The sequence below is a fragment of the Phyllostomus discolor genome, chromosome X (genome assembly GCF_004126475.2).
Source record: "Phyllostomus discolor isolate MPI-MPIP mPhyDis1 chromosome X, mPhyDis1.pri.v3, whole genome shotgun sequence".
Lineage (NCBI taxonomy): Eukaryota > Metazoa > Chordata > Mammalia > Chiroptera > Phyllostomidae > Phyllostomus > Phyllostomus discolor.
The window spans coordinates 100331594-100357871 of NC_050198.1; the positions used below are offsets into that span (position 1 = coordinate 100331594).

General features: G+C 47.8%; 1 protein-coding gene across 1 annotated transcript; it reads left to right on the top strand.

Annotated features, from left to right (window-relative positions):
• Positions 1-4791: 4791 nt before the first annotated feature.
• On the top strand, positions 4792-14276 carry FGF16 (fibroblast growth factor 16). Its single transcript, XM_028523166.2, has 3 exons — positions 4792-5450; positions 11419-11522; positions 13261-14276. Exons 1-3 carry the CDS (start codon positions 5177-5179, stop codon positions 13504-13506), a joined length of 624 nt encoding a protein of 207 aa, XP_028378967.1. The 5' UTR covers positions 4792-5176; the 3' UTR covers positions 13507-14276.
• The last annotated feature ends 12002 nt before the right edge of the window (positions 14277-26278 follow it).

Below are 26278 nucleotides of genomic sequence, written 5' to 3' on the forward strand. Positions count from 1 at the left end.
CAGGAACAGGTTCAGTACATTCTGTGTATTTTTTTTTTCATGTAAACCTATAGCAAGCTTAGGCAGTAATGAGTATCATCATCACCATCATCATCTGCATCATACAGGAGAGGAAACAGAGGCTAGAATGGCTTCAAGCTGGGACTGGAACCAAGGGAGTCTGACACCACAGACAATCACTAGACTATATTGCTATCCACAAGGAAAGCCGGAGAAGAGGGAAGGCAGGAACAAGGGACAAAAGAGCAATATAAATTCTTTTCTTTTTTTTTAAAGATTTTCAGCCCTGGCTGGCATAGCTCAGTGGATTGAGCTCAGGCTGCGAACTAAAGTGTCGCAGGTTCGATTCCCAGCCAGGGTACATGCCTGGGTTGCAGGCCATCACCCCCAGCAACCACACATTGGTGTTTCTCTCTCTCTCTCTTTCTCCCTCCCTTCCCTCTCTAAAAATAAATAAATAAAATCTTTTTTTAAAAAAAGAAGGGTTAGCCCTGGCTGGCGTAGCTCAGCGGATTGAGCGAGGGCTGGGAACCAAAGTGTCCCAGGTTCGATTCCCAGCCAGGGTACATTCCTGGGTTGCAGGCCATGACCCCCAGCAACTGCACATTGATGTCTCTGTCTCTGTCTCTGTCTCTCTCTCTCTCTCTTTCACTCTCGCTCTCTCCCCCTCTCCTTCCCTCCTCCCTCCCTTCCCTCTCTTAAAATAAATAAATAAAATCTTTAAAAAAAAAAGAAGGTTTGAGGTAAAAAAACCTAATTTCAAAAAAAAAAAAGATTTCATTTATTTACTTTTAGAGAGAGGGGAAGGGAAGGACAAAGAGAGGCAGAGAAACATCAATGTGTGGTTGCCTGTAGAGTGCCCCTCACTGGGGACCTGGCCCATAGCCCAGGCATGTGCCCTGACTGGGAATCGAACCAGCGACCCTTTGGTTCGCAGCAGGCCAGCACTGAATCCACTGAGCCACACCAGCCAGGGACAATTGTCCTTTTTCTAAAAGCATGTTGTTTTTCCATGTCCTGTTCACAGAAGTTGGTTTATTTTTTACATCAGGCCTGTGAGATATTGGGAAAGGAGGACAGAATCTCAGATGTGTTGTGGAATCACTTTCAAGCAGTGATTTCATTTTGTCCTCAAAATACCACTGCGAAGCCCTGGCTGGCGTAGCTCAGTGGATTGAGCATGGGCTGCGAACCAAAGTGCCGCAGGTTTGATTCCCAGCCAGGGCACATGCCTGGGTTGCGGGCCATGGCCCCCAGCAACCGCACATTGATGTCTCTTTCTCTCTCTTTCTCCCTCCCTTCTCTCTCTAAAAATAAATAAATAAAATTTTCCAAAAAAAAACGCGAACATAACTCTTTAAAACAAAATACCACTGTGAAAGGGTTCAGTTACCCCTTCACTGTACAAGTGACATCCTGAATCCAGTAAAGGTTACTTGTTTTTCCTACACCTTCCTCTCATCCCCTACACCCAGCACAACCCTGGCCTGAGATTGTGTCCTGTTGAGGATTTTCTGTAAACCAAAGTATTCTGAACTCTCATGGTCCTAAACACGTGGATCCTTGCATAATCCCAAGGCCTATAAATCGAGAGTAGTTTGCCCCCATGGATCTTACATCAAATTATTCCTCTGCTCCTTACTGACGATATGATTCCATGCTAGTCACTTAACGTCACCTCTACAATAGTGGTAATGGCACCTCCTGCTGCACAGGGTTATGAAAATTACATAACTTCCATGGAAGTGCTCAGTCATTGGACACTTCACGGAAACGTTATTTAAAACAGAATCACCAGCTCAATCTGAAAAGAGCCCCGGAAGGGTGAAGGAACATTTGTACCTCTGACCTTGGATCACATACGCCTCCTGGTCTGCGACCGTGGTTGGTGACTTTGGGAATGTTGGGGGACAAAGAATGCAGAAGGTCCCGGAAGTGACTGCTGAGGACATTATTGATGCATTATTTATATCATCATAGAGATATCTAAATTCTTTACATCACATACTTCTCAAGGTAGTTTTAGCTACTGTATTTACCATATTTTTCGGACTATAAGACACACTCCCCCACCCCCTCCCTACTCGCCCCAAATTTGGGAGGAATAACGGTTGTTAATGCTGCTGTTGAGTTCTGTTTACATTTACATTGGTGAAATATTATGTTGTTTATGTTATTACATATTTTACCACATTTTTTGCTTCAAAAAATTGTTTTCCTATTTCCCTCTAAAACCTAGGTACGTCTTATGGTCCACAAAATACGGTACTTGCCATTCACGAAAACCTCCCAAGAAGTAGTCTTTACCAAATTAATGTTGTTCCACTTGCTTTGTTACTGTTTTGTCCTTCCTGGAAGTGGCCCACCTGGATTTGCAAAATCCTGCTCATCGTCCCTTTGAGGCCCCTCCTCTGCAAACGCCAGCTTGGTCCGGAACACAGCCCTGAACCCTTGGTCAGTCTTCTCTCTGCTTTATGAGTCCACACAGCCCTGTACACCTTCGACAGCCCTGCATTCCAGTCATTGATATACTGATCTTAACCTCTGTCCCTGCTTCCCGGCCTTCTCACGGAATCCACAAAACCTTCCAGGGGAAGAATAGAGAAAGGAGGAATGGTTTCTCAGTTGTTTGATGTCAGTCCCATTCTTAAAGCTTTTTTTTTTTTTAAATAAAGGCACTTAATAAAAGTGCCTTTTTAAAAAAGATTTTATTTATTTATTTTTAGAGGGAGAAGGGAGGGAGATAGAGAGAGATGGAGATAGAGATAGAGAGAGAGAAACATTAATGTACGGTTGCTGGGGGTCATGGCCTGCAACCCAGGCATGTGCCCTGACTGGGAATCGAACCTGGGACACTTTGGTTCGCAGCCTGCGCTCAATCCACTGAGCTACACCAGCTAGGGCATCCATTCTTAAAGCTTTTATTATGGAAAATCTCACATGTGCATGTTCATAGAAAGAGCAGAAGAAATATAAAATGAACACCCATGTGTCCATCACCTGGCTTCAACAACTAGTAACACGTGAACAATATTGTTACCTCTTGCCTTCTTACTCCGGGTTATTTTATTTTCTTAAGATTTTATTTATTTATTTTTAGAGAGGGAAAGGAGGGAGAGAGAGAGAGAGAGAGAAACATCAATGTGAGGTTGCCGGGGGCCGTGGCCTGCAACCCAGGTATGTGCCCTGGCTGGGAATCGAACCTGCGATGCTTTGGTTTGCAGCCTCGCTCAATCCACTGAGTTACACTAGCCAGGGCTGTCCGGGTTATTTTAAAGCAAACCTCAGAGAGACTGCTATTTTGTCCGTAAGTACACCAATATGGATGCCTTCTTTTGCACTTCTGTGTCCCCTACAGTTCGAAGAGCATTTACATCTGTGCTCCTTACCACTGGGAGCAAGTCAAAAGATGATTTCTGAGCACCTACTATGTGCCAGACATTATGCTTGGCTCTGCAGCCTCTGGCTGAGCTAGGGAGACACACTCAAACCAAGGCATGAGGTTCCGAACCAAGAATTGCCAGGGTACCAGAGAGCGAGCACCGGATGCACGCGGGAGCCCAGCACCAGGACTTCAAATGGCACTAACTGAATTGAGCTGAATCTGTTTTCTCCTCTAATGGAGACCCTCAATTCGAAGTCACTCCGAGTCACGGATTCTCCAGCAGGAGGCGCTGCAAAGGCGGGGCAGGGGATGCTGGCTCTGTTGCTCCTCCTGCTGGAGCGGGAGAAGTCGACCAGAGCCCGCTGTGGGTGCAAACTACAAGCGACAACACAGTTTAGTTGGCGAGCTGGACGCTGAGCGCCGGGGCCTGAGAGGGGCCCCAGGTGCCGGGCAGGGGCGCAGGGGGCACGGGATAGGCCGGGCACCTGCTCTCAGTTCTTCTGGATGCTGCCCGTTGCGCTGAGCGTCGCCGGTTCCCGTCCCAACTGCCGCTATTCCTGATAGAATATCTCCAAGCAGGGCACGGGGCAGAGCGAGGAAACACCTGTTTCCAACAAGAAAAGGGGTGGGGGGAAGCCCCTACCAGGCTTCCAATGGCCCCTCATCGAGCCTGCTCTCTGGAGCCTTGTAAAAGTGCGCCCAGAAAGCCAGTGGAGATCATTTTTCAAAAAGATCGCTTTCTATTTCTTACTACTCCCTCCTTCTCCGAAGCTGTAACGTCCCTTAAAAAAAAAAAAAAATGTCTTCTTTCCTCCGTGGGCTTTCCCGCTCCTCCCAGACCCCTTAAGGCCCCGCCTTGATGCCTGCAGGGACCGCCGCCACCCCCAAACCCAAATTTCGCAACAGCATTCGCTTCCGGATTCTTCACTTCCTCAGCCCCCTGCCGACCTACAGGTGGGGAGTGGGACTGGGGAGAGGGGGGAACAGAACAAAGAAACCAAGGAGCCCCTGTCCCAGGCCAGGCACCCCTTCTGCAGCCTCCGACCAGCCGGGGAACAAGAGGGGCTCAGGAAAGGGGGAACGCCCGGGTCCCGGCCTCAGGACACTTTCCCAAGGCTAGCAGCCCGAGGACGCGTGGGAGGTGGCGACTGCCCCCGCGCAGCAGACACAACTCCACGCAATAGGCCTGAGTGGCCGTGGGCGCCAGCAGCCTCCACGCACTGGGCTCCGTTATTTCATCAGCAGTTTCAGAAAAACCTGCCAAAAGCAGTTATGCCTCACTGCAATGTGTAGCTTTTTCCTGCCATTTTTTCATAATAAAAGAGGGAGTGAAGCTCGCTCGCTCTCTTCCCCCCTCCACCCCCCTCTCCCCAAAAGAGCCAAATGGATACGAGAAGGGAGGAAAAAAAAAAAGAACCCACACACCAATCTCCGAGGGGATGCCAGTGAGGTGTGGCTTGTATTTAAATATCCAATATGTCAATGTAAGGGGAGTGGGTACGTATATAAAGTGCCGTTTTGCATCCGATACCTCGACGGAGCCAGCTATGAGAGGCCTGGGGAGATGGATGCGGAGGGAGAGCGGCACTTTGACTGAGAGCAAGGTCAGGAGCGCGCTGCCCCACGCTCCCCGCCGCTGAGAAGTTCCTTGGACGCGAACAGACGTCGCCTGCAGCTCTGCAGAGCGCGGAGCAGCGAGCGAGCGAGCGAGCGCCGGCGAGTCGCCCACGCCCGCTGCGGGGAGAGGCAGCCCGCGCACCTCCTCCCCGGCTCGGCCCCGCGCACCCCGCCATGGCGGAGGTGGGGGGGGTCTTCGCCTCCTTGGACTGGGATCTGCACGGTTTTTCCTCGTCTCTGGGGAACGTGCCCTTAGCTGACTCCCCGGGTTTCCTGAACGAGCGCCTGGGCCAGATCGAGGGGAAGCTGCAGCGCGGCTCGCCCACAGACTTCGCCCACCTGAAGGGGATCCTGCGGCGCCGCCAGCTGTACTGCCGCACCGGCTTCCACCTGGAGATCTTCCCCAACGGCACGGTGCACGGCACCCGGCACGACCACAGCCGCTTCGGTGAGGACGCGGCCGGGAGGGGCGGGAGGCGAGCGGTCGGACGGCACTGAGCCGGGGAGCGGACGGCTGTGAGCTCCGGCTCGGGGCGCCGCGGACCGCCCCCGGCTCAGTGCCGTCGAGGCGGGAGGCCGCCGGGGACTCGGGGCTGGCGGGACGCGATCGTGCGGACTGGAGCCGCGAGGCGTCAGGGCGCCTGGCACCCTGACACGATCGGGAGGGGACTGGGATGCGGGTGCCTTGAGGTGCGGCCTCTGCTTTCTCCAGTCCGACCTCCTTCCCCCGGGTGCGAGGGGATCGGTCTGGGACCTGGACGCTTTGCTTCAGATGGAAGCAGGTGAGGCTGGGAGAGGGGAACAAGGAGCACCCGCCTAAGAAGTCAGGGACGCCGCAGCTGCAGCGCGGGGCTGAGCCTCGAGGGCAGGGTTGTCGCAGGCGATGGCCTGGACCAGCAGCCTTCGGGGGCTACAGACGTGGGGCCGGGCGGCCCCCATCCAAGTCACTTTTGGCCCGCACCTGCCGCCTCTGGGTTGCTCTGCCCGGGGTGGGGCCCATCCAGGCAGCTTCGAGGCAGGAGCTGGGTGCTGGAGAAACTAGGAAAGTCTTCAGGTGTCCAGTGTGGAAGGGCACAAGCCCTGGGGTAGATTTGGCCCGGAGCTACCTGTGGACTCCTTGCCCCCGGGAAGGAACGGTGGTGGACCCACTCTCGGCCACAGAAACAGGTGTCTCCTGGGCTCAGGACAGGGAACGTCCAACCTCCATGCAGGATTTTGTCTGTGCCCAGCCCCAGCAATCCTGCAGATTGTTCAAAGGGCAGAACTGCTGGCCTCACATATGCAGCACAATGAACAGAAACCTCAATCTGAGACAGAGATCACTAGCTTTCTAGGCAAATGTGTTCGCTCCTCCATAATTGGGCCATATTTAATGTGCAGTTTGCTATCCTCTACCACGCCATTGTTCCGGTGCTGTGACAGCTACCCTTCCTCCAGCCCTCCGGCCCCCAGTGTCCCTACCTCCTCGCAAGCACCCTGTGGCCCAACGATACCTTCCATCCCTAAGCCCATAAGAGAGGTTTTGCCTAGCTTCAGACATGAGAAGTTCCCTTCTTTTGCCCACCCTCCTTCACTCCCCGCTAACCTCCCCATCCTCCTATTCCCCGTGCCTTGTGAGAGCTGCATCTGGAGCACACAGTAAAGAGGGGGGCTGCACAGAGGCCAAGTGTAGCAAACAACTTAGGGCCAGGGCTGGTCTTCCTTGCTGGGAGCAAGCAGGAACCCTAATGAGGTCTATGTCATCTTGGAAAAATGCACTCACAGAGCCTCAGTGCAGTGGGCGGTGTGTGGGGTGGGGGTAACGGAGGGGTGCAGGTGTCTGGATAAACTTGCAGCACGTCCTCAAAAGGGCGATAAGGCGGCGGCGTGGAGGGAAAGGCGGTGTTAACGTGGCTCCCTCTCCTTCCATCACTTAGGACTCTGTAGTCCCCTTTTGTTCCTCTTCCGAGGTAATGGGGCTCCCACCCCGGCCTCAGAGCCCCCCAGAGGCTCCCAAAATGGCCGAAAAATATTGGAGGGGCTCATTCCTGATATACAAAAGCTAAATGAAGAAATGATGGGCGGGGGGGGGGGGCAGCAGAGGTAGAGAAACGAGGAGCTTGGCTCCCAGCAGCTACAAGTGGTTTGTCTGACTCTGTGCCTAAGCTGAGCCCAATAACCTACAAGGTCAACATAAATCAGTAATAGGCTCTTGGGATAAGTGGTCTTTAATTACCTCCCTAAGGACACATCTCGATTTCTTTTCATCTCTCGGGCCTGCTAAGGGTGTTAAGTTTAAGGAGAAACCCAAGGAAATAAAACTGGCAGGAAGAAGGGATGTTTTCACTGCTGCTTAACTGACTGCTTCATTTGGGGTTTTGCCTTAAAAAAAAAAAGAAAAGAAAAGAAAAGAAAACCCTGCCCGAGACCACCTCTGCATCACCTTTTCCCTTTCCTCCTTCCTGGGCCTCCTGGCACTTCCGTGTATTTCCTGTAAAGGAGATGATAACTGGTCAGGGCTGTCTCTTTGTAACCTCCCCTGCCAACTTCCAAACACACTTGTACTCTTTCTCAGCCCAGTTTTTGGCAAAGAAAGAGGTGGCGTTTGCGTTTGCTAACTCCTCCCTCCACATTTGAGTTAATCAGCCAGGGTATTCAATAAATCGAAACTTTAACATTCCATAAGTGCTTTAGCAGTCAACATTCCAGCAGGGTAAAGTAGGCCAGACTTAAGATATAAAATATTATAGATTTCTGCTTGGGGGGAGGAGGTAGTCTCCAAAGGCCATGTAAAGTAAATAGCTATTTGTTGTAATTGGAGAGCAGGGCCCCCAAGGATTACCCTGGAATCCATGTGTTCAGAACGAGTCGGGCTGAGCCCAAGAGCAGCCCCGACTCCAAATAATAACCTGTTGGCACAGCCTATCCTCCCCCCTCCCCGCCCCCAACACCCCCATTCTGCAATCAGTAGCCAGGAGTGTTCCAATCTCCGCCTGGCTGGTGGCATTTACGGGAGGTTCACAGGGATCCTGACATTCTTGAGGGGCACCTGTGGCCTGGCATAGTGGAGCTTGGGAGCCAGACCGGAGGAGAGGCCTCCCGCCAGGTGGGATGGAGCAAGCTCCTGCAGCTGCTTTGGGTTTTGAGCGATCTGGTTCTTATTTGGCAGGGTGCCAGGGCAGCACTGTCTTGGCCATGAAGGTCTGAAAGGATGGCTGAGGGAGCTCAGGCAAGTTACGGAGCCAGATTAAATGACACGTTAGCCAGTCTTCTGGCTGCGTTCTGAGGCAGCGGGACCCGGGAATTGTCAAGCAAAGGCCAGGGCTGAGGTGGGCAGGTCAGGATGTGACAGAGCAGAGGGAGGTCCTGGGATATGTGGGGGGGCGGGGGGGGGGGTGGTGAGAGGGCTGAGGACAAACTCTGTCTACTTAATACTTTGCCTCCACACTTTGCTGTTAACACCCCTCTCCAGCTGTAGCTGGGAAAATGAGAAAATGGCTTGTTTGCTCTCTCCCTTCACGCTGGCTGGAATTCAGGAGAAGGTTTAGGAATATCTGTTCCATCATCATGTGCCACCGGGTTCCCACAGTTTGAATCCAGCTAATAGGAAAGTTGGCAGAGGGGAATGATGCCCGAAGACAGCTGGGCAGGGATGATCCCAGCTGTTGGAGACCCCTGTTACTGGCCACAACCCAAGTGACTTCCGGTATGATCTGTCCTTTGGCATCCGGTTAACAGAGAATTGGAGAAAAAACGGTGGTGACTCAAATGGCCACACCTCTTGGGTTTCATGATTTGTTCTCACACCAGGTCTTGGATGGTGAGATCACAAGCTGACCTCGGCTACTTAATGAGCTCAGGGTGGTTAGAGACATGAGGTTCTCAGGGAATGAGGGAGCTACGACTGGAAGCTCGGAAGGAATCTGCCCGAGCGGAGCAAAGGACTGAAGGCCCCAGTGGGTTGGTAGCCCTCAAAGCTGAGCGCCCAGAACTGAATCCTGACCTGGTTTTTTCATTTCCCTGCCACACTGCCTGTTCTTCTTTCAACCTATTCCTTTTGCTGTAGCCCCCTTCAAACATAGTAGAACTAACACCAATCCTATTTGTGTGGCCCAGCTAAGGCGGGGCAGAGTGGGACAGTCCCCTCCCTTCTGCCAGCTACGAGACCGGGATCGGTACGGCCCCAAAATCACATTAGCTTTCCCCCCTTTTTCCCATGTTTTACACTAGCTCTTTCATCGTGTTTTATTTTGATATGACTAGGTTTCCATCAGCTCCTTAATAACCTCCTGAATCACCTGTGCTAGGCTTACCATGTTCAGTCCAATCCCCTAAGCCACTGGTGCGTGTGTTTTGCTAAGCCACATCTCCCCAGTGCAGAGATGGGCACACTGGCATGTGGGGAAAAAGGCTTGAAAACAGAAAAGAACAGGACATGTTTTTAAGGAAATACACAGGGCTGCCTGAAACGCGGAGCGGGATGGGAGCCGAGTATGGACATAAAAAGAAAGAGATGGATGGCTAGAAAGCCCCTGCACAGACCCATGATAATAGACACAAAAGAGAGCAGTGGGATTTGCTCCACTGTCTGCACTCGAGGCTTACCCTCCCCCTCCCAAACCCCAGGCACAAAACATCTCGGGTAATTGGTCTGGGGACCGAAGTGCAGGACTTTACATTTTATTCTAATTAAAGCTCATTTTGTTGGAGTCAGCCCATTTTTCCATTCTCTTGAAACCTCTTTGGATTTTTGTTTGTGTCACCCTCTCAGCGGTACGTCTTCTGGAACGAGGGTAAGCAGTCCCTCTATGTCCCTCTTACAAGTCATCTATGAAAAAGTTACACAGGGCGCCACCCAAATCAGAATGTCACACAGTACATCTGAAGGGTTTGGCCCTTTAAATCAGTATCTGCTTAACCGTCACTTGGCACTGAGTATTTTCCCTTCCCCTCCTACCATCCTCTGTCAACCTCTTTTCTCAGAACTCCTTTGTACTATAACAACCAGACTGAGAATAAAGTTTGGAGGACTTCAATGCTGGAGGCCAAAGGCTACATTGTGAGTGTTCTGCACAGTGGCAGCCAAAGAACTTGACATTCTTCAAATGGGCCATGGAAACATGTGCCCTAGAGCTGCCGCACCAGAACCCCCACCCACCCACGTCACGGAGGCTCTTCGGACTTCCCACTGGAGTTTTGAACCTGGTTTCCAAGTTAGCCACTTGCACGTTAAAGTGATCTCAAAGAAATCCATCTCAGTGTCTATGTAGATTACATAGAATAGTATTACCCTTACAAATTGCATTTTTGGATAAGAAAGACAGCCAGATACGAGCTGACTTCATATCTTTGGGTGCCCCTGGGAGTCGATCATGTCAAGTTTGGGTCTGTACATTGAAAAGCACGGTCAGACACAGGAATATCTCAAAGGAGGCCAGTTGCCCATTCCATGTGCATCCTTCTAATAGACGTGCAGCCATACAACAGATGTGGTATCTTAGGAAGAGGTCTAAAGTCTTCAGTGTCACCAGCATTTCAGTGTTTGGTCCTTTTTCCCTCTTAGTGGCTGATTTCTGTTTTCCTCTTACTGCTTCCCAGTAAATGAAGAAGGTCTGAAATCCTCACCCCGAACCTTGTCAGCCAGAGGGACATTCTGAATGTCTTCCCTTTCCCCTGAACACTGCAACATCTAAAATCCGTACCAAGTCTGACACTACCTGCCAACTCTTTGCCATGGATAAACTTGAAACGCTCAAGAGAGAAGGGGACAATGACAGGCTTGTCAGCCTGAGGCTGCAGCGGCTGAGAGCACTTTTCAGAGAAAGCTCTTACCAGGCCAAGTTTTGCGTCCTGCCTGTGGCAGGAGAAACAAACTTCGTGAGTGGCCTGTGTGGCCTTTGTTAGAGGCAGCTACGGGCAGTTGACAGGCTCATGTGGCTTTAAGGACATGGGAGCTAAGAGGGTGCAAAACAAGTTCAGCCTAAAGGACAGGGAGGTAATGCTGTGTGCTCAGGGGAGGAGGGAAGGCACTCCGGGAAGAGACAGAAACCTGGCTACATTCTCCCATTTACAGATCTGCCCTCCCATTTCTTGAAATGGTGATATTTAACAGTCATAGCAGCTTGTCATTAGGATCTTTTGTAGCCAAAGCCTTCTCCGGGTTTGGTCTCTTCCTCATAATATGCCTAAGGGGGTTGACTAGAGGCAGAGATGGGTTTCCCCCATTTCGTGTATGGAAAACTGAGGTCCAGAGAGACTCAGTGTTTTCTCTGCAGTTCCATTCTCGCTGCAAAAGATGGCTTAATCAGGTCATTCACGAAAGGCGCCCAGGGCTGGCCTCCAGTTGCGGGTAAATGACTGGTAGCTCGTATTACCTGCACAGCTTCTTCTTAGCTTGATGTTAGTGATGGACATGCCACTCACTTTTTTGGCTCTAGGCATCCTGGAGTTTATCAGCCTGGCCGTGGGGCTGATCAGCATCCGTGGAGTGGACTCTGGCCTATACTTAGGAATGAACGAGCGAGGAGAGCTCTATGGGTCGGTAAGTTGAAGGTTTTCTTTTCATCAGAGGCTATTAGCACCAGTGTTCAGACAATGTAAGGCAAAAGTATAACACTTTTATCTGGCGCTTGAAGGCACTTTTGTCGATGGTAAAAAAAAAAAAAAAAAAAAAAAAAAAAAGCTAGTGTCTTCTAGTCACATGTGGCTGCCCGGGAAGTTGCTGCATAAAACTTTCACTCATCCACCCCCCCCCCGTCAGAACATAAGCTTTAGCCTGGCTGGTGTAGCTCAGTGGATTGAGCACCAGCCTATGAACCAAGGGGTCACTGGTTCGATTCCCAGTCAGGGCACATGCCTGGGTTGCAGGCCAGGTCCCCAGTGAGGGGCACAGGAGAGGCAGCCACACATTGGTGTTTCTCTCCCTCTTTCTCTCTCCCTTCCCCTCTCTCTAAAAATAAATAAACAAAATTAAAATTAAAAAGCATAAGCTTTACTGTGGCTTACTGTTCTCACCTTTTCTATTCGAGGCCCAGCTGGTGTGATGATAATAGTAAGCTGTGCTGGTTTGTTCGTAGATGGTAAGGGTTTGGGGCACTGACCCTCCTGAGGAGTACATCTGGATTTTAATGCATGCCCAAGGGAGTGGCAGACTGGCCAGCACAAAAACAGGTCATGGAAGAGCTGGCCTTCAGATTGAGGCTTCTGAGATCAACAGCACAGCCCCTGATTCCCAGGTTGCTTCTGCTGAGTCCCAAAGACCAAATGAAACAAATAAAAGTGAGGGTTCCAGGGTGACAGCCCGCAGGCTCCAGCTAGGCCTGCGTTGGCTGCAGTGTGTGTTCTGTATTCTGGAAGCTAGCCAAGAGCTGGGGACCGGGCAGTGACATTGCTGACCTTAACCCCTTCAGGGGATCCCAACTCGTGGCCTTGGCTTTTGAGTCACATAGCATGCTTTCTGGCTGCCTGCACCCCTTGAAATCAGAGCACATTTTTCCCTGACACCTAAGCGATAGGCCTGTCCCCAGCACTCAGTATCGGCAACCCCGGCAAGTACGATGGCGGCTGCATCAAGTGTGAGAAGGGACAGAGGCAAGAGACTCGGGAGCTGCTAGCTTGAAGTAGCCAGATTGGAGGAACTGTGCAAGGAGATCTTTTCTAAGCTTGCCAACTGACAGGCCTGAGACCCTTCAGCAGGAGAGATCACAGCTCACCTCTTGTGGGACTTTATATAGATCCAAGGCCTTTGCCTATCAGCTCACATGGTTGACTGGAATCTCTATGGATTTGAACATCCTTAGCCCGAAGCAGGGAGACAACTCAGGGGTGCCAGTGGGGCTCTGGGCAGCCATAGCGGAAATTCTCAGGCTCAGAAAAATCTCAGGCTCTGTTGTAGAATTGTACCCCTGAAACCTGTATAATTTGACTAACCATGGTCACCCCAATAAATTCAGTAAAAATGTTTAAAAAAGAAAAAAATCTCAGGCTGAACACCCCTGGCTCAGGAGGTAGCCAGGTGAGGCTAGCTCCTCCAGCGTCCTGCCTTCGGGAAAGATCTCACATAAAAAATATTTTTGTGTGGCTCATGAAAGAGGCTGAAGGTAATACAGATAGGACTGTTTGGTGCTATTTGGAAAGCAGATACCTCAGTAATACCAGGAGATGGGACTGCAAGTTTCTGCTATCAATGTGCTATTGCTATTTCAGGGTTCTCCGCCAGCGAGCTGGGTGGGGAGACATAGTCATATAACGGGCTCTGCTTTGTTTTCTCACCCTCACAGAAGAAACTCACGCGCGAATGTGTTTTCCGGGAACAGTTTGAAGAAAACTGGTACAACACCTATGCCTCCACCTTATACAAACACTCGGACTCGGAGAGACAGTATTATGTGGCCCTGAATAAAGACGGCTCCCCCCGGGAAGGATACAGGACTAAACGACACCAGAAATTCACTCACTTTTTACCCAGGCCAGTAGATCCTTCTAAGTTACCCTCCATGTCCAGAGACCTCTTCCGCTATAGGTAACGCACCCTAGGGTGACCTCTGTAATCCGTGTGACTCCGGGGCCACAGTTGTGTCTGCAAGCACTATATTCATAGCTTTTCAGTCCTCTTTCCTATCAATTTAGATAGCAGAGAAGCACTTGCTATTCAACTCGACCCAGCTGTTCCCTTGTTGTTCAAAGTGTATATCAAGGTTGGGTTATTTTGGGGAGGGATATGGGGGGAGGGGCGGGCTAGAGGGAATCTTGTATATACTCTTTTCCTTTACTCATGTTCTTTCCCCTGAGGTGGCAAGAGAAAGAACGGGAGGGGGCCCCTGCCAGGGGCCAGGGCTATCCTGCCCCACAATCTACCCAAATACCTTGACAGTAGGTAAATGAAAGACCAAACGATCTGCCACAGACGCTACCTACAGAGCTTTGGAAAAGTCTCATTCAGAAAATCCTCAGGGCTCCAGCCCTGCTGCAGGCCCGGCCTGCGTGGGCTCTGCAGGTTTCTCATCCATCCCGACATGCAGTTTTCCTGCCATCGGAAGTGGGAGATGGGGTAGGTTGCAAGAAAAATGCTCTTAAAATGTAAGCATGGATACTGTGCATAAGGACAAACTATTTATGAAATGTATATGCTATTTATTTTATATATTTATTTATTTCAGAATAATTTTATTTTTAATGAGAGATGCTATGACTGGATTTTCATCAGAAAGAATAAGGTCCTACTGAAATGGGATAAATGAGTTATTAAAGGCTTTTATTGGCAATAAAATTGTCTTTATATTGTAACCGCTGTTGAATTGCATTGATTGGTACTTTTCATAGGATCAGTTGGTTAGCTTCTTTTGCTCCAGCTCCTTAGAATCTGATGGTAGCATCCCACTACCTAGGCTCTCAATGACCCATCCTTCACGGTATTAGCATGAACAAGGGGACCTATTGGAAATCCTTGCTGATTCCATGACATTAAACTTCACAGTGAACCAAAGCTTCAGGAAAGCCGGGATCAACAGCCCTTTTGCAAGCTCCCACTTGAGCTTAGGACTGGGTGTAGGGAAACCCTCCTTTGAATTTTTAGGGCCCAAAGCCCAGAGGTCAGAAACCCTAATGGGTGGCTTCTTACTTTATTTACTTTTTCTTACAAAAGAAAGTTGATTTACAAAGTTATAGAGGCAGTGGAAGTGAGTCATCTGGGCTCTGTGGGCTCAGAAAACAAGTTTCAGAAGCAAAAAAAAAGGGCCCTTGGAGTTTTGCAAAGAGAAAGGCTATGGTCGCATGCCTCGGGGAGGAGAAGGTGGAGACAGGAAGGTGGGGAGCCGGAGTTTGCCGCCATGCTCCCATGGCTTCTTACTTTAGATATGAAGATGACAGGATTCAAAATAAACACAATCAGCCCTGGCTGGTGTAGCTCAGTGGACTGAGTGCGGGCTGTGAACCAAAGCATCACAGGTTCTATTCCCAGTCAGGGCACGTGCCCCAGCAACCGCACATTGATGTTTCTCTCTCTCTTTCTCCCCCCACTTCCCTTGCTAAAAAAATAAATAAATAAAATCCTAAAAAAATAAACACAATCAACGGGGAGACTGATGTTTTCAAACCACTCAACTTACCTTCTGGAGGCGCCCACCTACTCCCTCTGCAATCCCAACCCCCATCCCTCGCCAGCACTTTTCCTATAGAATTCTTGGAAGCTGTTAACACAGCTCCCTAAAGCAGTCGTTCTCCGAGTATAGAATCTCTTGACCAGCAGCATCTGGGAACTTGTTAGAAATGCAAGTTATCAGGCCCTACCCTAAACCTGCCAAATCAAAGCCTCAGGGCAGCGTGGGGGAAGTCCAGCAATTTGTATGTTAATCAGCCTCCCAGAGGATTCCTGTGCATGTTAAAGTTTGAAGCCTACCTGCTATAAAGGGATACTTTTCAAAAACAATTTCGTGTGCAGCTGAATGGCTTATAAATAACTTTCCGGGATAATTTCAGTCCGTAAAAAAAAAAAAAGTAGAGTGGTGCTAGGTAAATGGGGAGGCTGGTTTAAAATCCTTGGCATCTTTACCAATATGTACTGAAGCAGGAGCATATGGCTAGTAGCATTTCCAAAATGAATACTGTCAGGAAATAACCAAAGCAATCAAAGTCTCACTGAGTACTCAGGCACCAAGAAGGGCTAGTGGGAAATGGTTTGCGCCTTAAGATAGTTCCTCCTGCCATGGTTGGTGTGGCGTGGTGGTCGAGTGCCAGCCTGCAAACTGAAGGGTCACTGGTTCAATTCCCAGTCAGGGCACGTGCCTAGGTTGTGGGCCAGATCCCCAGTAGGGGGCATGCAAGAGGCAACCACACATTGTTTGTCTCCCTCTCTTCCTCCCTTCCCCTCTTTAAGAAATAAATAAAATCTTTTTTAAAAAGATACTTCTTCCTGGTGTTCCTCCATCACATCATACAGACATCTGCTAGTTTTCCAACTGATTGAATGGGGAAAGCAAATAGCTTAGGTAGCAGCTCACTTAAAAACCCACATGAAAAAGTCTACAAAAGCTTGTCCAAATCTAAATACCCAACAGGAAAGCCACACACGCGAGACTCTATACATAAGATAGCAAATAAGACTGCAGAATGAAGAATGCTAACTTGCATTGTGTGTGTGATCATACAGCGCTCACCAATGGAATCACCAAGGCAGCGAGTGCCCAGGGCTAGGGTGGGCAGGTAAAGTTTCCTGGAAGGGGTCATGCCTGCTATGAAGAACCAACAGGATTTGGAGAGGCAATGTGGCTGACGGACAGGTATATGCTGGACTACAGGGAAGACACATCACCTGCAAAGATCTCTGGGAAAAGGATGAAACTCAGCTGGGTCACAGTTTAAATCACATTTTAATGCATATCACACCTTTATTTGAAAACCAAAACTTCACCTACATTATCTATGCTCAGCTACCTACAGGTCTGATAAAACAGCCACAACTACTTCGTTTTTCTTTTTCAATGACAGTTGACATTCAGTATTATTTTATAACATCTTCACGTGTATATCAAAGTGGTTACACATTTACAGAAAAATTTATGAAGTGATGCCCCCGATAAGCCTAGTGCCCACCTGGCACCATGCATAGTTATTACAGTATTCGTGACTGTATTTCCTGTTACTGTACTTGCAGCCACAATTCCTGGGGGCTTGTGAGATACATGAGAGCTCTTTCAGCCAATAGGAAGCTGGCACATCCCCGTGAGTAGGGCCAGTATTACTCTAGTGAGGCAATCGACACGGGCCTGACATGGCCTGACAAGGCTGCAAGCACCACACTGCGGGATGGGATTTACAAAGAAAACACCACTGTAATGAAAAAGGGAAAGACTTCCAATCAGGCCATACATTTTCCCTCTGCATGGAAGTAGAGGGAAAACTATAGAGAAAGGCTGTAGGCTCCAAGGAGGCAGGAGGAATTCATTAGGAGCGAGGGAGGCACTCTTTGGTATTGAATTATAGGAGTAACAATGAAGGGACATATGACCAGAAAATGTCAATAGGCAGCTGTTTTCATTTTGGAAAAGAGGGGAAAGATAAGTTGTGGGAAAGGAGATGACCTAGTATCCCTAGCTCAGTCAACAGCTGATTGCCAACCTAGAGGGGATTTTAGAGCACAGGTGGCAAAAATAGGGCCCATGGGCCAAATCCAGCCCTCCACCTTGTTTTATCCGGCCTGGCACCTTGTTTCTACCTGGCTGCAGCTCCGAGCTCTCACTTACCTGTTGAGGAGTAGTTCCATGTGTACAGTCCTAAAGTTATATTTGGTCCTTTGCAGGCTACCGCGAGGCTGATGTGGACTGGTGAAAATGAGTTTGACACCCCTGCTCTAGAGCAATAAGCTCTGGACCTCTGGTTTTGAATGAAAACACACAGAGACGATTTTTTACTCATTCTTGCATCCCTCCCAGCATTTAGAGTGTTCCTGGAATGAAATGAACATGTAGCAAATGTTTGTTAAATAAAGGAATGGTTGGTTGAAAGAATGAATGATGAAGTGAATGAATGGAGAGAGACAGAAACACCTTTAGCAAATGTGTGTGGTACAAATGCCAGTGAAAGAAAGTAAATGCATCATCTAACTGAATCATCTGAACTGTTATGGTAAGTTCTGAGTATTCTTTTTAAAAGAAAATTTTATTGTTCAGTTACAGTCGTCCCACATTTTCCCTCTTGCTCTCCCCTGCCCCGTCCATCCCCCTCCCCACAGTCAGTCCCCCCCCATTGTCTGTGCCCATGGGTCCTTTATACATGCTCCTTGATGACCCTTCCCCTTCTTCCCCCCCGTTATCCCCTCCTCCTCCCCTCTGGTCACTGTCAGTTTGTTTTTTATTTCAATGTCTCTGGTTCAATTTTGTTCATTTGTTTGTTTTCTTCATTAGGTTCTGAGAATTCTTACATAGGCAAAACTATGACAAACTAGACAAACAAGAGTATGTCTCAGGAGACATAGTGAGTCCCTGTCACTGGAAGTTTTCAAGCAGAGGCTAGACATCATCTTGACAAGGATGTTGAATCATGGACAGGGAACAGGGTGAATACTAGATAAAAATGGTAGAATGTGGCGTTAGTTTGAGGTTTACTCTGTGGGGTCCCCACATTTCTCCTGAGTACCAATAGTGGTCCAAAAAGGCATATATATAGATAAGACCCAAGAGTGCTACCCAACTGCTATTCTAAGCCATGGGAAACATTGTACACCACAGGTTCCAAACTTGGGGTTCCTGAGGTCCATGGACAGCCCCCCTGGGCCTGAATTCCCAAAAGTATGTATATTCTTATGTGTATGTACATCTCACCTTTCATTGGTTCTCAAAATATCCCCTAAAATGTTAGGAACAGCTAAGTACCTTATGACTTTCTGTGGCCTCAAAGCATCTGCTATAAGAACCGATGGCCACTGTGATCACAGTGCAGAAAACCTGACAGTCTTTAGTTTGGGATTTTTTCCCCCGAAAGACGTAGATTTATATGTGAAACCTCTGAGTCCTGTCTTCCAAGTGTGGCAACAGGGAGAAGGGAGGGACTGGGATGGCTTCACTGTTCGGTGGTTCTGAACCAAGCTCAGCCCAGGGCGGGCCCCAGTTGCAGACCTGGTACAGCAACAAGACTCTGCCCCTTCCTACACCCCGCTCTTTTCACTCCCGCTGCCACAGACAAATGTCACTCCTATTCAAAACACAGAGACTGAACCCAGCAGGGACAGACACGAGGAGCTTATCAGAGCCATCAAAGTCGACTCCTTCCCAAAAGGAGTTTAATCAAAGGCCTGAAATAATAAAAGAACCTGACTTTCTCTTACCTTTTCTGTCACTGCAGTGCTCAGCCACGGACTCCCTGGATGAATGGTCAGAAATCCACCAGTCTCGGGGCTCTAGTTGGGCCACAGTTCATACAGCTTTGGTCCAAGCTGCCTGGAGAGCGAGCCTAGCTATCGTCCTCCTGAAAACGCTGGCCTTGGGGACTGCTTTCCCTTCTCTCTCGAGTAGTAGTGGCACCTCTATTGCCTTTCCCCAGCATTTCCCAAAAGGGGTCTGTTGAGGATGTGAGAGGTGAGGGAGAAAGGGACCAGAAAGGAAAAAGCCTCTCTGGAAAAGACACATTCACTGCCAGGCATCTAACTCCCTGGCTCAGTAAAAGGGTCAGAACAGAATTTAGTTTGTCATTCCTAGGGCTCCATCTATTCTCAACAGAAAATGGAAGGCCTTTCTAATAGGTATGCCTTACAGCACTATGGGGGTGATTGCACAGATTGCCAGCTGTGTCCTTGACCTTTGATAGTCTCCACTCCTGCATCCCAGCGTAGGCAATTTTCCCTCTGCATCTCTTTCCAGTTCCCAGACAAGGTGTGGAATCAGCCTTCTTCTGTATTGTTGGCAATGGAGCAAAAGACATGCCCATGACATGTTCTTCAGGTCCTGGAGTCAAACCAACCTCATTTACATTCAGATTCAGTGCATTGGGCATCATTCTGCAAAGTGAAAGGTTGTGGGTTTGATTCCCGGTCATAGCACATGCCTGGGTTGCAGGTTTGGTCCCTGCTGTAGGAGAGAGGCAACCAATCAATGTTTCCCTCTCACATTGATGATTCTCTGCCTCTCTTTCTTCCCTCCTTCCCTCATAGTGGTGAATAAGACAGATGTAGTTCCTCTCCTCATGACACGGTGTAGGCAGACAGACACAAACAAGCAAACCTACCTATTGTAGAAAGTGCTGTAAAGGAAGAGTACAAGGTGCTAGTGCTATGGGAATGTTTATCAGGGATATATAACCTATTTAGGGGGTAAGGCTTCCTAAAAAAGTGATGTTTAGGGTGAGCCCTGGAGGATGAGTTAGGCATTAGCTTCGTTAGGGGTAGAAATAGCTTCCAGGCAGAGAACAGGAATACATAAAAGTCCAGAGGCAGGAAGGAATTGGGCATGATTTTTTTACAGATTTTATTTATTTATTTTTAGAGAGGGAATGGAGGGAGAAAGAGAGAGGAGAGAGAAACATCAATGTGCCAATGTGCGGTTGCTGGGGGTCATGGCCTGCAACCCAGGCATGTACCCTGACTGGGAATCGAACCTGCGACAGTTTGGTTTGCAGCCTGCACTCAATCCACTGAGCTACACCAGCCAGAGCGAAATTGGGCATGATTTTTTTAAAAAAATTATAGAAAAGTAGTATGGCTGAATTGTAGTAAGCCACAGTGTCTTTACCTATTAGATGGGGATGATCATACTACCTACCTCAATAGCTGTTGCTGTAAAGATTAAATAAGATAATATACAGCCCTGGCTGGTGTGGCTCAGTGGATTGAGTGCCAGCCTACGAACCAAAGGGTCACTGGTTCGATTTCCAGTCAGGGCACATGCCTGGGTTTTGGGCCAGGTCCTCCCTGGTTGGGGGTGTGCAAGAGGCAACCACACATTGATGTTTCTCTCCCTCTCTTTCCCTTCCCCTCTGTCTAAAAATAAATAATTTTTTTAAAAGATAATATACAGAAAGTGTAAAATGCTTAACACAGTACCTGGTACCTTGTAAGCACTCAATAAATGTTAGCTATTGCTATTACCTTGACTTCATTATTTATTAGTAGTAGTATTAATTTGAAGACATATCTCTGAATGAACATATGCATTGTTCCACCCCCCCCCCCTTCTGCATGTATGATTCTTCTGGGGTTTTACAAAGGACAGGCACTGGAAAGCAAGATGGCATATGGGACAGCCATGCCATACAAATGCTTGTCTCTTACTAAGAACATATGAGAGCACCGACTTGGAAACTCCATCTACTAATGCACCTGCTGTGAAGCAAAGCAACAGAATCTCCCAGCCCTCACCCAACTTTTATTTTAGTTACACTTCAGCAGTGCATGCCAGCCACAGAATCCTCCCTTGTCCAGGCTCCCATCACTCTATCAAAAACTGACAGTGTTGGCTTCTGGCCAAGATGGCCACATAGGAAGACATGGCTCATCTCTTTGCAAAACCCATCAACATTACAACTAAATTATAGAACAACCATCACTCAGGAACACCAGAAATCAAGTAGAATAGAAGTCTGACAACCATGAAATCAAGTTGAATGGAAGTCTGACAACTACAGAATTGAAGAAACCACATCCAGACTGGTAAGAGGGGCATGGACACAGAATGGGCTGGCCCCACACCCATGTGTGGTGGATACAAATTTGGGAGGGATATTTAGGGAGCGAGGAGTCTCAGCGCCACACTAGCCACCCCCAGCCCAGGGCTCCAGTGCCAGGAAGGTGAGTCCCCACAACTTCTGGCTGTGAAAACCAGCGGGGAGTGAGTCGGAGGAGGAGGCTGCTGGAGCCCTAAGCAGCTCCTCTTAGGGAACCGACACATGGACTCACCTACTCACACTCACTCCCTCCAAGCTCCAGCACCAGGTGGCAGCTTGGAGGGCACCAGTGGTGCACAGGGAGAGACCGAAGTGTCTGGTATCGGGGCAAGCAGAGGCCAATGTCCCTTTGCTGAGCCCTCCACGCACAAACCCAGTAGCCTGCTGCCATATCTGAGACTCCATCCACCTGGCTAACATTGTGTGACCCACAGTGAAGATCCACAGAGGCTCTGGCCCACCCAACTTACGGGCCCACCCAAGCTGCTTTCCCACAACAATGGCTGACCTTCAACTCCTAAATCCTCTCAAACAAGCAACAGCTGGTTTTAGTGAGCCCTAGCAACAGCCAGATTAGAGTCACAGCTTGGCTTCACCTGGGGATCTCCAAGCCCAGCACAAGTAGCAGCCACCTCAGATTGCTTTACAGCTCAGGCAAAACACAGGTGGGGGCTCACCTTGGCCTGCACCACCCAGGAAACCCCAGGACCAGAGCACCCAGTGGACAGCTACAGACCACACTGGGGCACCACCACCCTGCCCCTGCACAGCTGATCCTCCCTGGAGGGTGGAGGTTGGTGGTCACTCGTCACAGCCAGGCCTTGCAGCTCATGGGTCTAGGTGAATCTTTCCCATTGATCTGCCAACAGCAACCAAGGCTCAACTACAAGAGGAGAGTGTACTCAGCCCACAAAAAGGGTGCACTTAAGTACCCAGCTTGGGTGATAGGGAGGCTGTGCCACTGGGTCCTACAGGACACCTACTACATTAGGCCACACTAGCAAGACACAGAGTCAAAGGAGCTCTACCTAGTACATAGAAACAAACACAGGGAGGCTGCCAAAATGAGGAGAAAAAGAAACATGGCCCAAATGAAAGCACAGAGCAAAACTCCAGAAAAAGAGCTAAACAAAATGGAGATAAGCAATCTGTCAAATGCAGAGTTCAAAACACTGGTTATAAGGATGCTCAAGGAACTTAGTGAGGACCTCAGCAGTATAAAAACCATCCAGTCAGAAACAAAGGATACACTAACTGAAATAAAGCACAATCTATAGGGGGAAAAAACAGTAGAATAGGCGAAGATGAGAATCAAATCAATAATTGGGAACATATGGAAGCAAAAAGCAACCAATCAGAACAAGAAGAAAAGAGAATCCAAAAAAATGAGGATAGTATAAACAGCCTGGGACAAGTTTAAGAGGTCCAATATTTGCCTCATAGGGGTGCCAGAAAGAGAAGAGAAAAAACAAGAAATTAGAAATCTATCTGAAAAAAAAAATGAAAGAAAACTTCCCTGATTGGTGAAGGAAATAGACATGCAAGTCCAGGAAGCACAGAGTTGCAATTATGATGAATGCAAAGAGGCCCACTCCAAGACACATCATAATTAAAATGCCAAAATTTAAAGATAAAGGGAAAATCTTTTTTTTTTTTTACTGCACGTGTCTATTGAACACCTACCATGTGCCATGCATTGTGCAAGGCACAATAGGATTATAGAGTAAAAGAAGACATAGGAGGTCTCCATACTTGTGGAACTTCCCTTCTAGCAGAAAATACAAATTTGGCAGAAAGAACAAGGTATGACAAAGGGTCAAGTCTAGTCCTTCTCCAAGAAGACTACTTTCAGCCAGACTCATTATAACCTGTGATTGCTGATTTAAAGTGATTAAAAACTCAACTTAATTGTCTTGATTGTCCTTGGTGAAAAAGGAAGTGATGTGACTGCTCTCATTACTGAACTCAGCTGCTCTCTCCTCCATCATCACATGGATACAAACTCGAAGTGAAGCAGTTTCCATATCACTTATTTACCCTACTCACTGAAAGTGGAGTTTTCATCCTTTGTCTATTCAGCTTTCTAGTCATCTTCTCAATAAAGGGAAAATCTTAAAAGCAAGAGAAGTTAGTTACTGGAATGTTGCTAGCTGGGAGAGGGGAGTGGGAGAATGGGTGAAGAGGTGAAGGGATTAGGAAGTACAACTAGGCAGTTACAGAATAGCCCCGGGGATGTAAAGTGCAGCATAGGACACAGAGCAGCCAAAGAACTTACACACAGGACCCATGGACATGAACAATGGTGGGGGGATTGCCTGAGGGAGGGGGGGCCCTGGGTGGAGGGGGGCAAAGAGGGAAAAATCAGGACAACTGTGATAGCATAACCAATATAATATAATTAAATTTTTTAAAAAAATAAATGCACAACAAAAAAGAGAATAGCCTGTCACATAGGTGCCACATATCCAAAACCCTCCATTTTCATATTTCTTCCTTACAGTTGTTCCCTGTGGGCCCCATCCCAGTCCCCTTTAACATGCCATGCACTGGACTCCTAGTAAACCCCTGCTGATGGATACACACTTGCGCTATCAGTTTCCTATTTCCCTGTGTCAGTTGTAATTACTTCAAGTGCCCAAACCCATCTCTCCCCATCTATCACTGTATCCTATAGGTCTCCCCAGGCTTCACTATTAGGCTACTAACACACAATAGGTCTTCAAACTTTCCTCCAGTAGGAATCCAAGGCATTGCGTCCTCAACAGACAATTGGAATGTCATGTATATATATCTAGCACAGAGTAATTTAGAGAGCCCCCACCCAAAGTCCCATCCAACTCTAAAGTGCCCACGTTCTCTGCTTCTGTTCCTGGATTGTCCACATGACCAGGTAAAGCTATGAAAACTGGATCATCAAATGGCTGCACTGCCAACACAGTGCCATCAACCTCAAATGGACCAGCCCTTTCATTCATTTACTTTTGGCTCTGTCTGGCACTCACCGTAGCTCATCATAACAACAGCTAACATCTAAACAACTTCTCCGGTAGGCACCTCGTGTAATTGACTAAAAATACAGACTCATCGGCTCTGTTGGGACTTCCTAAATCAGGTTTTCCGACGGAGAGGTGTGGTTATCTGTATCAATGGTTCTCAAAATTTTTGACCTGAGGAACCCTTACATAAAAATTACTGAGGACCTCAAAGAGCTTTGGTTTATGTGAGTTATAGTTATTGGTTTTTACTATATTAGAAAGTAAAAATCAGAATTTTTATTATCTAATCATTCACATAAAATCACAGTAAACCCATTAACATGACTAGAAATCACATTTTTTATGAAAAATAACTATTGCCAAATACTTAGTGAGTGGTATTCTTTTATAGTTTCCAAACCTCTTTGATATCTGCTTTAATAGAAGACAGCTGGATGCTTATTTTGGCTTCTGCATTCGATCTGTTGCTGTATATTCTCTTGGATGAGGTGTAGGAAGAAAAACTAGTCACTCCTAGATCTGTGATTAGAAAAGAAAGGACCAGCCCTGGCTGGCATAGCTCAGTGGATTGAGCACGGGCTGCAAACCAAAGTGTTGCAGGTTCGATTCCCAGTCAGGGTACATGCCTGGGTTGCAGGCCATGACCCCCAGCAAGCGCACATTGATGTTTCTCTCTCTCTCTCTCTCTCTCTCCCTTCCCTCTCTAAAAATAAATAAATAAAATCTTAAAAAAAAAGAAAAGGAAGGACCTCATGGACCCCACAAGTTTTGAAACCACACTTTGAGAACCACTGGTCTATTTCACAAGTCTCCAAGTCACTCTTATCATCAGAATAGGTGGTAAACACTGCGCTGATTCATGAGAGATGTTACAAGTCTCCATGTTTCCAGCTCGCACTTTCAGCCCGTTCTGGATCAGGCACTCTGGTCTCTCTCTGTAGATGAAACCTCACTAGCATTTTAGTAAGACACGAGCCATCTGGTAGTGGCTTCCTATCAATCCTTTTTTGGTACTGTTTAGTTTTGCTTTTTTTTAAGGAAAAAATATTTTTAAAAATTTTTATTGTGGTACGATATATATATATATATATATATATATATATATATATATATATATATATAAAACAAGATTTGCCATTTTAACCATTTTTTAAATTTTTCTAAGATTTGATTTATTTATTTATTTTAGAGAGGGAAGGGAGGGAGGAAGAGAGGGAGAAACATCAATGTGCGGTTGCTGGGGGCCGTGGCCTGCAACCCAGGCATGTGCCCTGACTGGGAATTGAACCTGCAACACTTTGGTTCGCAGCCCGCTCTCAATCCACTCAGCTATGCCAGCCAGGGCTCATTTTAACCGTTTTTAAGTGTACAACTCAGGGGCATTATAGTTGCAATATTGCACAACCATGGCCACTATCTACTTCCAAAACTTTGGCATCACCCCAAATAAAAGTTCTAAAGCCATTAAACTATAACTCCCCATTCCCTCCTCTTCCCAGTCTGTAAGTGACCCACGATCTACTTTGTCTCTGTGGATGTCCCATCCTGGACATTTTCTGCAATGGAATCATACAATGTGTGGTCTTTTATGACTGGCTTCTTTCCCGTAGCATCACGTTTTGAAGGTTCACCTATACCATAGCATGTGAAAGTACTGCATTTCTTTTTATGGCCAAATAGTATTCCATGGGATGGATATATCATATTTGTTTAGCCATTCATCAGTTGATGAGCATTTGAGTTGTTTCTGGTTTAGAGGTATTACGAATAATGCTGCTATGAACATCTGTGTACGAGTGTTTGTATAACATGCTTTCATTTGTCTGGATATACACCTAGGAGTAGAATGGCTGGGGTGTATAGCATTTCTTTGGTCAACCATTTGAGACACTGCCAAACCCTTTTTTTCTCCTGGCTGGCATAGCTCAGTGGACTGAGCGCGGGCTGCGAACCAAAGTGTCGCAGGTTCCATTCCCAGTCAGGGCACATGCCTGGGTTGCAGGCCATGACCCTCAGCAACCGCACATTGATGTTTCTCTCTCTTTCTCCCTCCCTTCTCCCTCTAAAAATAAATAAATAAATATTTTTTTAAAAACTTTTTTTCTCATAAATAGGTAGTATTTTATTATAAATTAGTGTTTCTGTTATATTG